Source organism: Prunus persica, chromosome G6 (genome assembly GCF_000346465.2).
Source record: "Prunus persica cultivar Lovell chromosome G6, Prunus_persica_NCBIv2, whole genome shotgun sequence".
NCBI lineage: Eukaryota > Viridiplantae > Streptophyta > Magnoliopsida > Rosales > Rosaceae > Prunus > Prunus persica.
This window is the reverse complement of record NC_034014.1, coordinates 21,222,145-21,238,906: the sequence shown is the minus strand read 5'-3', so window position 1 is coordinate 21,238,906 and position 16,762 is coordinate 21,222,145. Positions and strand designations below refer to the sequence as shown.

General features: G+C 36.9%; 1 protein-coding gene across 1 annotated transcript; it reads left to right on the top strand.

The window, feature by feature from the left end:
• LOC18773374 (RRP12-like protein) lies at positions 10,830-16,139 on the top strand. The gene is made up of 14 exons (XM_020566841.1): positions 10,830-10,937; positions 11,014-11,418; positions 11,996-12,132; positions 12,257-12,350; positions 12,457-12,513; positions 12,727-12,975; positions 13,124-13,192; positions 13,341-13,454; positions 13,665-13,826; positions 13,980-14,108; positions 14,210-14,311; positions 14,419-14,498; positions 15,021-15,170; positions 15,279-16,139. Exons 1-14 carry the CDS (start codon positions 10,905-10,907, stop codon positions 15,847-15,849), a joined length of 2,352 nt encoding a protein of 783 aa, XP_020422430.1. The 5' UTR covers positions 10,830-10,904; the 3' UTR covers positions 15,850-16,139.

Here is a 16,762-nt window from a genome sequence, read left to right as displayed (position 1 = left end):
ACTTACACATGCACTGTTTCCAAACCCAATTAAAAATTTCAATCTCCCAGAGAAACCTTTTCGTCTTTTTTCCTTGTCAGAGCATTGTCAGAGTTTCTCATCGTCTTCCTCTCGTCTTCTTCGTCGTCTCTGAACTTAAACATCGATCATCTTCCTCTTGCTTTCATTGCACGCAAAAGGTAAGCTTTCATTTTCACTATTTTGGTTACTGTTTTGCATGCTCATACGTTTTTTGTTTGAAAAATCTTTTTACCTTTTTTCTGGCCAAAATCATTTTACTTCTTTCCAAGTTTGATAAAATATACAGACAAAGAGGGAAAGTTTCCAACTTTGAAGACAACTACCTCAACTAAATAAGACGACGGTAGACCACGACGGTTCGTCAGTTGTTCTAGCGTCGTCTGAAAATTGACAAAGTTGTTTTTAAAATAATAGTCTTTTTTTATATGCTTGTTTAATTGCAGGTTTGATTTCTCTGAACAATGGTTTTTGTTTTTCCCTTATTTGATAAAATATGAAGAAAAAGAAACTAGGGTTGGTATCTAATATAGACGACAAAATATCTTATTGTTTTACGTCGTGTGAATGTTAATACCACGACGGTGTATTACTATTGACGTCGTATGAACTGAATACCACGACGTTATATAAATGATAGTTTACCACGACGGTGTATTACTATTGACGTCGTGTGAACATATATACCACGACGTTATATAAATAATGGTTTTAAACATTTATTACGTCTGAGATTATTTCATTGCGTCGTCTAAAATCATATCATACGTCGTATTTTTTTAATACCGTCGTTTGTGTTCTTAATGTTTTCCTGAAATATTTTCACTTGCAGTTTTGTCTGTTAAAATGGTTTCTCAACAACAAACTAAGGATTCTGGCTCCAATAAGCTTGGAATGGTAGCTCCTCAAGACAAGTCTTCGAAGGAGATGAAGTCTTCGAAGAAGATGAAGTTTGCTTCATCATCTGCTGAGACAGAACCAACCAGCCAGACAACAATCTCTGATGATTCAAAGACTGGTCGAGGTATGAGCACAATGCCTCGTGTTGTGAAGAGAAAGCTTCAGAAACTGAGGCCAATTGTTGAGTACAATAAAAGGGGGAAAGGTGTTGGCCAAGCACATATTGAGATGCAGTCGTATATTGGTGTGTTGGCACGCTCCAGGATCCCACTTGTGGACAAGAAATGGTCCCAAATCCCCAAGGATATAAAGGAGCAGATTTGGGAAGCAGTTGACATGGCTTTTGTCGTAGGCCAAGGGGGCAAGACCTCTGTTTTAGCTTCTGCTTCCAAGAAATGGAAGGATTTCAAGTCTACACTAACGAGGCATTATATGCTTCCATACACCAATGACAGGGAGAAATTAAGCCAACCCCCTGAAACATATAAATTCATAGAGAAAGCACAATGGGATGCCTTTGTAGCTTCAAGGCTATCCAAAGATTTTGAGTCTGTGCATTCTCAACATGCACAGATTAGGGAGAAACTCGAGTACAATCATCGATTGTCTCGAAAAGGATATGCTGGATTGGAGGATCAATTGGAGGAAACCATGCCTGGGGTAGAAATTGATCGATCTACCTTATGGAAGAGAGCTAGACAGGACAAACATGGTAACATCCCTGATCCAAAGGTGGCAGAGAAAGCAAAATTAATTGTAAGCCTACTATCACTCTGTTTTAAATTTTTATTAAACTGTGAATTATTCTTATTACGTCGTATGTTATATTTTCCGTCGTGTGAATGATATTACCACGTCGAGAAGTTTTTAAAAACGTCGTTCACGGTCTAAATAGGAATCACTACTCTGTTTTCTTTAATTATAGCATAAGACGTCGGTTGTTTATTCATTTCGTCGTTTTAAATAAATAACCACGTCGGTATAACTACCGTCGTGATAAGTTATAATAACGTCGGTTTATACGTTATTGCGTCGTGTGAAATTATATAATACGTCGTTTGTACATAAATAACCGTCGTGTGTTTTTTTGTTTATCTTTTTTTAGGATGAATTGCAGAAACAAGTCTCGGAAGGCAAAGTCAGAGTAGATGGCAGCAATGATGTGCTGACCATGGCTTTGGGCCCCGAGCATCCTGGCAGAGTGAGGGGAGTTGGTGCTGGTGTTTCCCCAAGGCAATATTTCAATTTGCCCAAACCACAGAGGGTGAGCTTTGACGACCGTTTGAAGGACAGTTTAAGAGTTCTCCTTCAAGAAGAGACTAAAAAGATGGAGGCTAAGGCAAGGGAAGAGGCCTTAAGGATGGAGGCTAGGACAAAACAATTGGTAGAGGCTGAGAGGGAGCATTTCCTGAGTCAGCTTTCCCAATTAATTCCCAATTTTGATCCAAGCATGCTTAAACCAAGAATTAGCCAAAGCCCCAAAAATCCAATGTCTGACAAAGCTAGCTGCTCTGGAGGTGATGTGAGATCCCTACATTTGGAGGATGATACTGCCAAAATGGGGAAACATCAGCCAGATGAAGAGAAGGAAGAAGAAAAAAGAGATGAAGAGAAGGAAGAAGAAAAGGAGAAAGAAGATGAAGAAAAGCATGACGACAAGGTATGTTCACATAACTTTGCCTTTTTTATTTGTTTTTCAAAATTTCAGACGTCGATATTTTTATTTAATCCGTCGTTTGTTTAAAACTTAGACGGCGGAATTTTTTTAAGACGTAATAAAATATTTAAACGACGGTTTTTGCACCGTCGTTTAAATGGTTTCAGACGACGCGTTATTCATAAAACCGTCGTCTTTATTGAATTACCACGACAGTTTTTTTACCGTCGTTTAAATACTTTTAAGACGACGTTTTATTCCTTAAACCGTCGTCTTTATTGAATTACCACGTCATTTTTTTTATTTCTTTAAACAGGTTATTGAAGTTGGTGCTTATTCAAATATGGAGGCGCCATCTTCTTTAAAAACCCTTTGTCGTTTTGTGGAAACGACACTCCTGCCTGAGGATAAGACACTCCAATTTACAATTGATAAGGAGGTGTTTGGTGGTGAGCGCGATACCTTCCTCCTGCCTGAAGATATTACACAATTTGCAGGCATGGAAGAAATTGGAGCTACTGTATTGGCTGTATATATGAGGTTTGTACTTCTAAAATAATACCTTGTTGGTTTATATATTGCGTCGTCTTAACTAACTAACCACGTCGTCTTAACTCACTACCGTCGTGATAAATATATTATAACGTCCTCATCTATTTCAGTACGTCGTGTGAAATATTATAATACGTCGTTTTTTTATACATAACCGTCGTGTTTGTTTGTGCTGACTTGTTTATATTATTTTATGTATTTAGGTACTTACACGATGTTTTGAAACAAGCCAATATGTGCAGCATGGTTGGCTTTATCGACCCGGCTACAGTTAGTGCCAACTCTGGCACAATAACTGAAAGATCATGACTGGTAGCAGCTCGACTTCAGAAGACAGACGGTGAACAGATTTTCATGATGCCTTACAATCCAGGGTTAGTCTCCTTAGGATTTTGTTTTTATGATTTTCAATAAATGACAGCTTATAAACTAACCACGTCGGTGTTTTATTTTATTTAGTCGTTTGAAACTACTAACCACGTCAGTATTTATTTATCGTCGTGATAAATATATAATGTCGTCGTTATCTACTTTATTTCGTCGTGTGAAATACTATAATACGTCGTTTTTGTAAATAACCGTCGTTTTTATATTAATTTTGTGCAGCCGTCATTGGATCTTGCTGATTGTAAGAGCAAAGAAGGAGACCGTCTATTTTCTGGATCCTCTGCCAGGTCATCGTGTGGTCGACGAAGAGGCAAAAAACATCGTGAACAGTGCTTTAAAAATATATAATACCCACATAGGCCGAGCAGGACGTAAAAATGTAATTTGGAAAACTCTCTCAGGCACACCAAAGCAACCCAGCAATGTCGAATGCGGGTATTATGTGATGCGCTTCATGAGGGACATCATCATGGATCCTTCCTTGGGGTTTGAGAATAAGGTAAGAAGAAATTACCTTCATACATTTCACGTCGTTTTTTGTATTATCAACGACGGTCATGTAAAATTAACGTCGTTGAATGGATATACTACGTCGGTTATGAAAAATGTCGTCGTCTGTGATTGAATTTCTTTTTATTTATAAACCCTAATAGTCATTGTTTATGCAGTATGCCAAGGGAAACCAGGAAGCCTCATACCCCCAAGAAGCCATTGATGAAGTCCGGAATGAATGGGCAGAGTTTGTTTTCCAAATTATTAAACAGGGCAATTATTGAACACTTGATATTTATGTATAATGTACAAATTTTCTCTATAATATGTAATGTAAAAATTTGTTGAGGTTTTCTTAAATTAAAAAAAAAACAAACATACAAATTGCTTAACCGACGTGTAATACTTTTCCAACGACCTAATAAAGTCAAAAACCGTCGTATTTTGTTGTTTCGTGTTTTAAACAAATACGACGTAAAAATATAGTTAGACGACGTTCTTTGAACAATTGAGTCGTTTATGGTTTACAACATCTTCAATTTCTTAAGGGTTCAGGGTATCATCGACGACGTTTACGTAACGACAGCGTTTAAGTCGTGGAATATATATTTTACGTCGTATAGTTAAATAGCCGCCATGGTTTCTCATTTTAACGACGTCATTTTAACGACTTAGTAGTCTATTACAATTTACAACGTCTACAATTTATTAACACCGACGTGGTTTGTTGTTGTGGTAAGAATATTTTATTATTTTTATATCAAAATATTCAAAATAAATTTAAAATAAATCAGAAAATTGAAAAGTCATCTCCTATGAAGTCATTGATATATTTTCTTCCACATAAACCTTGAAAAAATTCATTTTGAATAACAAAAATTTAAAATGACCATCCAAAACAAAATTGTTTTGATGAGTCATAAAATCACTTCTAGTTTTATGGTTTAGGGTTTAGAGTCTAGGGTTTAGAGATTAGGGTTGTTATTTATTGGGGTTTATTTTTAAAGTATAATTTTTGGGTAGTCTAGGGTATATGTTAGGCTTTAAAACCATAAAACCTTTTATAAACTTAATTTTTTAAATTGTATAATTTAGTTTTATGGGTTTAGGGTATTAATTTTTAACGACGGTGGTTGCGTCGTGGAATACATATTTTACGTCGTACAGAAAAACATACGACATGGTTTACGCTTTAAACGACGTCATTTTAATATGTAAGTCGGTTTATATAATTTACAACGTCTTTAATTTCTTAACACCGACGTGGTTTTTCAGTCGTCGTTATATAAAAAATTCAAAATAAATTTAAAATTAATCCGAAAAATGAAGCTTCAAAATGAACGGCCTTACGTTCTTAATTCGAAAAATGAAGTTTCCGTCGTGGAATATTAAATTTACGTCGGTACTTGTAGAACTTTCGCCTTGGTTTTTCTTTCGACGTTTTAAAACGCGCGAGCTCTAAAAATTTTCGCGCGACCTAAATTTTTTTAGATTTGGCTCTTATTCTTATACTTCGAACCCTGAAACCTAAAATTTTCAGATTTCGCGCGACATAACATTTCGCTCTCTCACTTCTGCTCTAATTAAAAGTTGCACTCTCCAGGCTCCGTCGAATCTGTGAGCTCGTCCAACCTGTAAGTACAAACCCTATCTTCCCCTTGTAAATTCATTGAATGATATTAGGTTGTTTTGTTAAAGGGGTTCATGACAAGATCAAATAAAGGTGTACTTTTGCTGGAAATCAACACAAAAAGACACAGATCACCAACTTCCAAATGATTGTCACGCACAACGTCCATCCAACCACGCCTGAATCTGGGCCTTCCTTTGCTCAAACCAACATTGTAAAACTTATCAATTCACAGGAATGCTTAATACTAGGAGAACGTGACAATCATTTGGAAGTTGGTGATCTGTGTCTTTTTGTGTTGATTTCCAGCAAAAGTACACCTTTATTTGATCTTGTCATTTTCCGCTCTGGAGAAGGTGCAAAGTGCACCAATGATGGGGAGCAAATAGTACATACGAAGGAAGAAACTAATAATGAAGATGGAGATTCGAGTGATGATTCTAGTAACGATTCGAGTTATATTAGGTTGTTTTGTTAAAGGGTTTTATGTGTATGCTTTGCGATCTGTTAATAATGTGCTTATAGGTATGGGTTCATGGATTTTCTGTTTAATGGGTTCATGGATTACATTATCTGTTATGTTGAATTGGGAATGGATTTAATTTTGTCGTATCTTTTAATCACCCTATGTTATGTTGAATTGGGAATGGATTTATTGTTTTCATGCTTGGTTTCATGTATATGTTAGTTTCTTGCTTGGTTTCATATATATGTTGTGTTCTTAATGGGTTTTGTGTTCTTGAAAATAAACTGAGACACGACGAATTTTAAGGCGTACGACGACGATTACACGACGGTTTTTTTAAACTACCGTCGTTGTAGTACGTATACACGACGGTTTTTTCATAAACCGTCGTTTGTATTACTTATAATAGACGACGTCTGTTGAAAATCCGTCGTCTATATATGCCAAATACGTCTGTTTTTGTTTAAAACCCGTCGTCTCTGTTGTGTATTACTTGCGATTAGATCATTGTATAATCTGCTATAGTGATGGTCATTGCCTGTATTTTCACTTTATTATAGATAATAGGTTATAGTGTCGGAGATGGATAAGTCATGGATGCACTCGGATAGAAGATCGAAGGCATATGAATTTGGGGTGGAAGCATTTTTGAACTTTGCTGTAGAAAATCTTCTAACTACAACACATATCCGTTGTCCATGTGTTAAATGTGTTAATTTGAAGTTGTTTGGGGTTGGAATTATAAGGGATCACTTATACTTTAATGGAATTGACCAAAGCTATAAGAATTGGACATTTCACGGAGAACCTTGGGAAGCAACTACTAATGCTAGTAGAAATGTTGAAGAAGATGATGGCCATAGTAGGTACAGTTTTGTGTCTGAAGAAATTGATATGGATGATAATGATTTTGGTGATTTTGGTTCGGATCCGTATGAGTTTGCCAATGTGATTGGGGATGGAGATCAACCAGTGTACCCTGGTTGTAGAAAGTACACGAAGTTATCGGCATTAGTGAAGTTGTATAATTTGAAGGCAAAACATGGGATGAGTGATGTCTGTTTTACAGAATTATTGATACTTCAAGGCGATTTGCTTCCAGAAGGAAATACAATACCAACCTCCATGTATGAGGCTAAAAAGACTTTGTGTGCATTGGGGCTGAGTTATGAGAAAATGCACGCATGCCCCAATGATTGCATCTTGTATAGGAAGGAGTATGAGGATTCAACTAATTGTCCTACTTGTGGTATCTCAAGGTGGAAGGAAGGCAAAGATTCAATCTTGAAAGAGGGTGTGCCAGCGAAGGTGGTGTGGTATTTTCCCCCAATTCCAAGGTTTAAAAGGATGTTTCAATCACATGAGACAGCTAAGAGTTTGACTTGGTGGCATGCTGCTAGAAAATCAATTGACGGTCAGATGTCTCATCCGGCGGATTCCCCGTCTTGGAAACTTCTTGATGATAAATGGCCTGAGTTTGGTAATGAGCCGAGAAACTTGAGATTGGCTCTTTCATCTGATGAATTCAATCCCCACAGTTCTCTAAGTAGCAGATATAGTTGTTGGCCGGTTATCTTAGTTACATATAATCTCCCTCCATGGCTGTGCATGAAACGAAAGTTCATGATGTTAACCTTATTGATTTCCGGTCCTAAACAACCCGGAAATGATATAGACGTCTACTTGGAGCCTTTGATTGATGATTTAAAATCTTTGTGGGATGGGATTAGGGGAGTGTATGATGCACATAATGGAGAATACTTTACACTCAGAGCTGCATTAATGTGGACAATTAATGATTTCCCCGCCTATGGAAACTTATCTGGTTGTGTTGTTAAAGGATATAAAGCTTGTCCAATATGCGGCGATGATACACCTAGTCACAGGTTGAAAAATGGCCACAAAATTTGTTACATTGGGCATAGAAAATGGTTACCAATCAATCATCCATATAGGAGGCAACGTGCAGCTTTTAATGGGAAACCTGAATATGGCATACCTCCCGAGCCATTAACCGGAGAAGAAGTGCTGCATATGGTTGAAAATGGTGACAGAGTTTGTTGGAAGAAGAAATCAATATTCTTTGATCTCGAGTATTGGAAATACCTTCCTGTGAGGCATGCCCTAGATGTTATGCACATTGAGAAGAATGTTTGCGATAGTATTATTGGTACATTGCTAGAGATCCCTGGAAAAAATAAAGATGGGATTGCTGCTCGATTAGATTTATTGAACATGGGGGTCAAAACTGATTTGCAACCCGAGTATGGAGAAAGACGTACTCGTTTGCCTCCTGGGCCTTGGAATTTGTCAAGAGCAGAGAAGAGAGAGGTTTGCAATTCTTTCTATGGTATGAAGGTCCCTGAAGGTTATTCTTCAAATATTAAAAATCTTGTATCTTTACAAGATTCAAGACTTCTTGGCCTTAAATCACATGATTGTCATACCTTAATGCAACAATTGCTCCCTGTGGCAATTCGTTCTGTTTTGGAGAAGCCTGCAAGGTATGCAATAACTCGTTTGTGCTTCTTCTTCAATGCTATATGTGCAAAGACTGTTGATGTTTCCAAGCTAGATAAGTTGGAAGAAGATGTAGTAGTTACTCTGTGTTTGCTTGAGAAGTACTTTCCCCCTTCATTCTTTGATATCATGGTTCATCTAGTAGTACATCTTGTCAGAGAAGTTCGTCTATGTGGGCCAGTATATTTTAGGTGGATGTATCCGTTTGAAAGATATATGAAAGTGCTGAAGGGGTATGTTCAGAATCGTACTCGTCCCGAAGGTTGCATTGCTGAGCGGTATATAGCTGAAGAAGCGGTAGAGTTTTGTACTCAGCATTTATCTGATGTTAGTACAGTTGGAGTGCCTTCAAGCCAAAAGATGGGACTTTCAAAGCCATTATCAGGTTGCACAGTGAGCGTAGTTGATCAGGACCTGTTGAATCAAGCACATCTATATGTCTTGGAGAATACGGAGGAAGTCCTACCTTATATCGAGTACGTATGAGCTTTATTCTTTAAGTTTCCATTTTAAATTATTTCTTATGTTTATCTTCTATATTTGGGACCGTAATGCTTGAATTTTTCGTGTTATGTAGGCAACATATGATCCACATCAAGATTGCTTATCCAAAATTTAGAAAGAGAACAAAGTGGCTGCAGGATAAGCACAATAGCACTTTCATTCAATGGCTACGCTTCAAGGTATATGTTGTTGAATAACATATTTCTCTTTTAATTTTCTTCTTATTTATATGTTAGATTGAATTAAGATATGATTAATTTGCACGTTCAAAGTGAACTTGAGGAAGACAATCATGGCGTATTAGAAAATTTAAGGTGGCTAGCAGCTGGTCCAAACATGTCAGTGCCATTATATAGGAGCTATCTTATTAAAGGTATTAAATTCAATATCAAGGCACAAGATGATGTGCGGACAACTCAAAATAGTGGAGTTTATTTACTTGCACATACCATGCAAGTTGCTAGTGCCAAGGATAAAAACTCAATTCTCTCAAATATGGGTTTCTATGGTGTCATTCAAGAAATTTGGGACCTTGACTACCAAAAGTTTACAATCCCAGTCTTTAGGTGTGATTGGATAGATAGTTCTGGTCTTGTAGTCGACGAACTTGGATTTACCCTTGTAGATTTGAGTAAAATTGGACATAGGAATGACCAATTTGTTTTGGCTTCTCAAGTCAAACAAATATTTTTTGTTGACGACCCGATGCATCGTGGTTGGTCGGTAGTGTTATCAATGCCTAATAGAGAATATAATGATGTTATTGGTGATGAAGTCTTAGGTGATGTGATAATTGAGTGTGAGCCATTTACTAGAGGGATGCCAAATGTTGACACATTTGATGAACTGGTGGGTGAGTTAGGCGGTCAAAATATTCGAGATGGGTGTGAAGATATATGGATTGAATGATGCTTATGTAATTGGCAGTGTATGACATTAATTTTGTAATATATTGTAATGTGATTTCTTCACTTTCTACGTTCAAATAAAACACGACGTTATTGTGAACCAGTTATTCAGCATATTTACCGACGTCTTAAAGCAACGTAACAATGAAGAACCACGACGCTATTGTGAAGCAATTATTCAGGATATCACGTCGGGGAAGGATTAAGAACCGCCATGTAATTCAAAATAACACGACTCCAATCCCATAATACCGACGTCTAAAAAACGAGATATATAATCTGAACGTTAAAAAATACGACGTCATCATACATTTTCCACGTCGCAAGTTCTTTTATAAACGAAGAGGAACGAAATGAATTCCGACGGAAATTCATTATAACCGCCGTCTAATAACAATTAAACGACGTTATTTATAATACGGCTCTCATCATAATCAACGCCGTCTATATGTTCTGTAATACGGCTCTCATTTATTTGGAACCGACGTTGTTTAGAAGTTCAACGTCGTCTATATTATTAAGTGCGTCGTGAGTAATGATGATAGATATAAATACAACGTCGACTACATAAATGCCACCGACGTTGTTTCGCATTTCAACGTCAACTGTATAAATACATACGTCGTAAATAATGGGTTTGACAAATATTTTTCGCACACGCGACCTACACGCTAATTGGACGTATACTCACCTTCACTTTTGACAGTATACTATTGGATCACATTTGACAAATAATGGGTTTGACAAATCTTTTGACAAATATTTGTCAACTGTATAAATACATACGTCGTGAATGTTTGGCTCTTTCCGATACTGAAGCAGTATACTATTGGTGCACGTTTGAGCTTCTTTACAGAGTCAATTTTGGGTATGGTTCAAACGATGAAGGACAAATCCAGAGAGGTATTCAACAGTTACTGATGGAATGCTAGTTGTTTATTTCAGATGGAATTTTTTATTTACGTCTTATACTTGGCAGCTCGAGTCACAAGGACGTATTTTTTCATCAAGGAGCACGGACGCATTTGTACATGCTTTGTGGTCGTTATTACCTTCATTTTGCAACTACGCTTCTGATACTGCTGAAAGTTTCAACGATCTAGAACAAGCCTTGTGCAGTGCCCTTCAGGATGAACCTGAGATTCGCGGAATAATATGCTTGAGCTTGCAGATTCTTGTTCAACAAAATAAGAAAATTGTTGGAGAAGTGAATGATCTGTCTGATAGTGAAGTAGGTAGTGCCAGACACAGAGCTGTTGCTAATTATACCCCTCAGGTTACAGCAGACAACTTGAGCGTGCTCAAGTCATCTGCTTGCAAGTTACTGCTTGTTCTATCAGGTGTCTTCTTGAATACCACAAAAGATGATGCGGGCTGTTTGCAGGTACTTAAGCATACTGAGGTTATATGTCTGATAGTGCTAGTCCTGAAAAACGCTTGACAAGAATGCCAAATTGGCATGGATTTTAAAATAGTCATGATTTTGTGAGTTTGCTACTGGACTGTAACCAATACAGCTCCATATGAATCATGTATATCGTCATTCAAACCATTAGTAAGAAAATATTCATGACACAATATTTTATGCGAGAAAGAGAGGAGGGGTGTTGTCCATTTATCCAATGTACTAGTACCTGGTAGTGGACGTTTTGAAGTACTTCAACATAATTGAGTGACAAAGACAAAGGAACAAAATGGGTCGTCACAGACTCACTATATTAGCTCCAGTCCCTTTTTATCGTATCACCTTTTCAGTCACTTTTTTCTTTATTTTGACTTTTCTTTGACGTCTTAAATAAATTTGCATCTCTTTTTTCCCTTTGCTTCCCCTAACATTATCATCTTTTTTAATAGCAATTTTTACTTGAAAATAGACCTTTATCTTTGATATATGTTTGTACTTGTTAATGTGGCATCAATTTTTGTGAAGTTGACAATAATTATGTTTGCACCGTTTACAGTCCACAATTGGTGAGTTTGCTTCAATAGCAGATACAGAAGCTGTATCAGCGCTTTTCCGAAGTACAATGCTGAAGCTTTTAATGGTTATTAAAAGGGCTAGGAAAGCACAAAGTTATAGAGATTGTAATTCCAAGCGGTATATCAACACTTTTATTTTTTTCGTTTATTTTGTTTAATTCTTGACTTTTGTAATTTAATTATTACGTCTCTCTCTTTGCGGAACATCTGACATTACATTAATTCTTCCATCTTAACTGCAGGGCACAACTATTTGACTTGACAGTTTCACTTTTACCTGGTTTAAATGCTGATGAGATTAATGTTCTTTTCGGAGTAATAAAGAGTGCATTACAGGTTTTAAAGTCTTTCTCTTCCGTCTGGCTATTTTGTTTGTTTCTACGGGATCTTGCAATGCTTGAAAAAGGAAAGGTTGCACTAACTAAGGCCTTCCTGACTTCAGGATGATGAAGGTTTGATACAAAAGAAGGCATATAAAGTTCTTTCAATCATTCTCAGGGTATGCAAAAGTTAATAATTTGTATGCTTTGAATGTTATGGATTATCTATAATAATGCTTCCATACTGTGACCTGAATTGTCATCATCTGTCAGTGGAAACTATGGGAAAATATGATTTACTGGTTGTAATTGATTTACTGTCACCTACCCACGTTATGTTGGTGTTCTTTGGTTTTCTTCCTAATGGTTCTCTTTTCTGAATGTGTGGTCAGGACTGTGATAGGTTTCTTTCATCGAATTCTTCGAAACTCAAGGAATTGCCTGAATCATCGAATTCATCGAAGCTCAAGGAATTGCCTGAATCATCAAATTCATCGAAGCTCAAGGAATTGCCTGAATCGTCAAAATCATCGAAGCTCGATGAATTGGTTGACATTATGATTGAAGTGCAGCCCTGCCATTCTTCAGCTAAACGGCACAGACTTGACTGCTTGTACCTCCTAGTAGCCCATGTTTTAAAGGTATCCATAAATAAACGATACCTCAATTTTCAATTAATCTAAGATTGATTCCTTGTAGGTTTAATTTTCACTTGTTAGGAACAGAGTTTAGGTTCAAGTTTCATACACGTATGCCATTCAATGTCTAAGAACTTAAATCGTTTTGTAGAGCGACACAAAGCAGAGGCGGGATGACATTATAAGATTCCTGACAGAAATAGTTCTTGCACTTAAAGAGGTAAAGTGGTTTATCAGCTGCAACATGTAGCCTTAATATTCCTGACGGGTAAAATTTTTTGCACTTAAAGGGGTAAAAGATCTTGCATGCCGCGGCTTCTGAAATTTATGGTTTATATGAATTGTTAATGAATCTTGTTTCAATGCAGGCTAACAAAAAGACAAGAAATAGAGCTTATGATATTCTTATCCAAATTGGGCATGCTTATGGTGATGAGGAGAAAGGCGGGAAGAGAGATGACCTGTTGGAATTTTTTTACATGGTACTGAATATTGTTTCAGACTGCTCAATTTACTGATGCGTCTATTGATTAGAAGTCCATACTTTAGAATTCTGTGTGGAGCCACCTCTTTTGCCGTCTTCCTCCTTTTGATTATGACTGATTCAATCATCTTTAATTGGTCTTCTGTGGACCAGAGTAGAAATTGATATATAAATGTGTAGCAATTCTAAGCTGATCTCATGGTCACAGGTAGCTGGGGGCCTAGCTGGTGAAACTCCTCATATGATCAGTGCTGCAATGAAGGCCTTAGCTCGGTTGGCTTATGAGTTTTCTGATCTTGTTTCAACCGCTAGCAATTTGCTTCCGTCCACATTTCTCCTCCTCCAGAGAAAGAACAAAGAAATAATTAAAGTATGGTCCCCTCACTTTTAGATCAGCTTTTTGGAGCCAATTAATTAGTTTGAGTTCACTGCTTGATAAATCATTGTGTGATTTGTTATTTCAATTCATCTTACATAAATATTTTCATTTATTTTTATTCTTAGTTTGGCGTTCTTATTGCAGGCTAATTTAGGTTTGTTGAAGGTATTAGTGGCCAAATCACAAACCGAGGGGTTGCAATTGCACTTGAAAAGCTTGGTGGAAGGCTTGCTGAAGTGGCAAGATGCTACTAAAACCCACTTCAAAGCCAAGGTTGTTTTCTTCTTGCGACTAAATTTCAACATTGAGTTCAGTTGGTTTGATAACTTGCCCAAATTCTTATCACTTGTTGGTCAAACCTGAATTGATCTCAGGTTAAGCTTCTTCTAGAAATGCTAGTCAGGAAATGTGGGCTTGATGCTGTTAAGGCTGTGGTGCCTCAAGAACATATAAAACTACTTAACAACATACGGAAGGTCTGTTGACACATCTGTTGACACGTCTTGGTAGAATGAAAATTTTCAGGGTGCTCACTTTTTTTTTCTTTTCTGATCTTCCTTTTTCATTTATTTATTGAACACAGATCAAGGAACGGAAAGAGTGGAAACTGGGTTCTAACTCGGAGGAAGCTAGATCTCAAGTTTCCAAAGCAACTGCATCCAGGTCTCACTCTTTCATAATTATAAAATTAATAAATGCTTGATAAAAATATACGTGTGCATATTTACGTCTTATTGTACACACGTCTATGTATTTACCCATGACGCTTATATGATTAAATTCTATACTAAATATATTTAAGATTCTAATTTCAATTTCATCGACTTTGAGGTTTCTTCCCATCCTGTTTGAATCCTGGATACTCTAAAGCACTCTTTAGGTGTAGATTTACTCTTCAGGTGTTGATTAGTAACTTAGCTCACAATGTTAATCTGAAAACATGTTGCTGTGTGGATCCATTCCAGACAATTTTTATGTGAAACTTTTACGTCTCATTCTGAGAGAGTTGAGCAACGTCAGAACCCCCACCCGTGCACGCATTATTTTGTCCATGTTTTGTAACTTTTCCATTTCGTGATAACTTTATGTTGTATAATCTCTATAGTTTTGTGACTACCATAGCTCAATTCAACTTCTCTTTGGCTATGTTTCGTAATGTTCTGTTACTTTCTATCTTCTTTTCAGGCTGAGCAGGTGGAATCATACGAAAGTATTTTCTGATTTTGATGATGAAGAAACTGAGAATAGTGATACAGATTATATGGATGCCAAAACAGTTGCGGGCAGACGTGGCAAGGCTTCTTCCCAGCTAAAATCCAAAGCATCCTCATTACGGTATGTTGTATTTCATGTTCATAATTGGTTGGTGGTTTTGTTTGCCATTTTCTATGAAGTTCATCATCCCATGCCCAAAATATATGAACACAATTGTTTGTAATACAGAAGAACAAATAAGAACTTGCTTGATCAACTAGAAGATGAGCCACTTGACTTGCTTGACCGGCAGAGAACAAGGTCAGCGCTTAGATCATTTGAGAATTTAAAGCGAAAAATGGAGTGGGATGATGGGCCAGAGATAGACTCTGATGGGCGCTTAATAATTCGTGACGAAGCAGAATCGTACAAGAAAAAGCCATCCGAACCTGATTCAGATGCAAGAAGTGAATCGGGCAGTTACTTGTCTGCAAACTCAAAGAAAACACAGAAGCGGAGGAAGACATCGGAGTCAGGGTGGGCTACCACCGGCAAAGAGTACGGCAGCAAGAAGGCTGGTGGGGATTTGAAGAGGAAGGACAAGCTCGAACCGTATGCGTATTGGCCACTTGATCGGAAGATGATGAGCCGTAGGCCAGAGCATAGGGCAACTGCAAGAAAAGGGATATCGAGTGTGGTGAAGATGACAAAGAGGCTGGAAGGGAAGAGTGTCTCAAGTATTCTCTCCACCAAAGGCTTGAAGTTTAAGAATAAAAGTAGGGTTCAGAAGAAAGGAGGCAGCAAGAGGAAAAGTAGGTGAAGCACCACCACCAAATACTTGGTTCCACACATTTATGAAATGAAACTAGCGTGTTTTCAGTTTTTGATTATCAACCAATCATCGTTTTATTTGGTTATATTAATTTAATGTTTTTAATGTCGTTATTTGAATTTTTGACTAGTTTTTCATGTGTTTTTATTGTTGTAGAATTGGTTTGGTATAGGTTTATTTTTAAGGTTATAATTGTACAATAATTTTACATCTCAAAATGTAATATTATCTTGAATTTGAACCTTTGATAACGTGATATCGCAGATACTCATTATGAATATCATGTGCATCGGTGAGATGCTCAATAGCAATAGCATCGCTACATGAAAATCAAGCTGGGTCAAAGCCCAAAAAAAAAAATCAACCCGGGCGGCATTTAGAAGAATTGGTATGGACGGACAATTTGAGTCAAAATCTAATACTTGAATCGAATAGACAACCCAAATATCTTAGAAGTGTAGATTACATAAACTTTCGGCTCTTAAATTAAATAAAAATTAAAGAAAATACTATAAATCTTTCACTTGAGATCTTATACAAGACAATATATATGCTCCATAAATTCAACTAGAAGTCCCAGAATCATTAGCATGTGCAGGAACTATAAGAATGGGACAAATTAATTAAAATGCTAGAAAGCAAGAAATTAATTTTTTTTTAGCTTTTTCTCAGATTTCTTAAAAAAAACATATCAATTTGTTTAAGACTAACATTGAAATCTATAATAAAATGTATTAAAAGATTACGTGAACTCATGAAAAAGTTGGGTCCCAATAAAAGGCTGGCTATAATCCAATATTCAACTAGGTTAATTACTGCATCTACCAATTTTCCAGCAGTTCAAAAGGGAACAAAAAATTCCATAAGAACCTAAAATCAAGCTCATCAGGAGGCATATTGT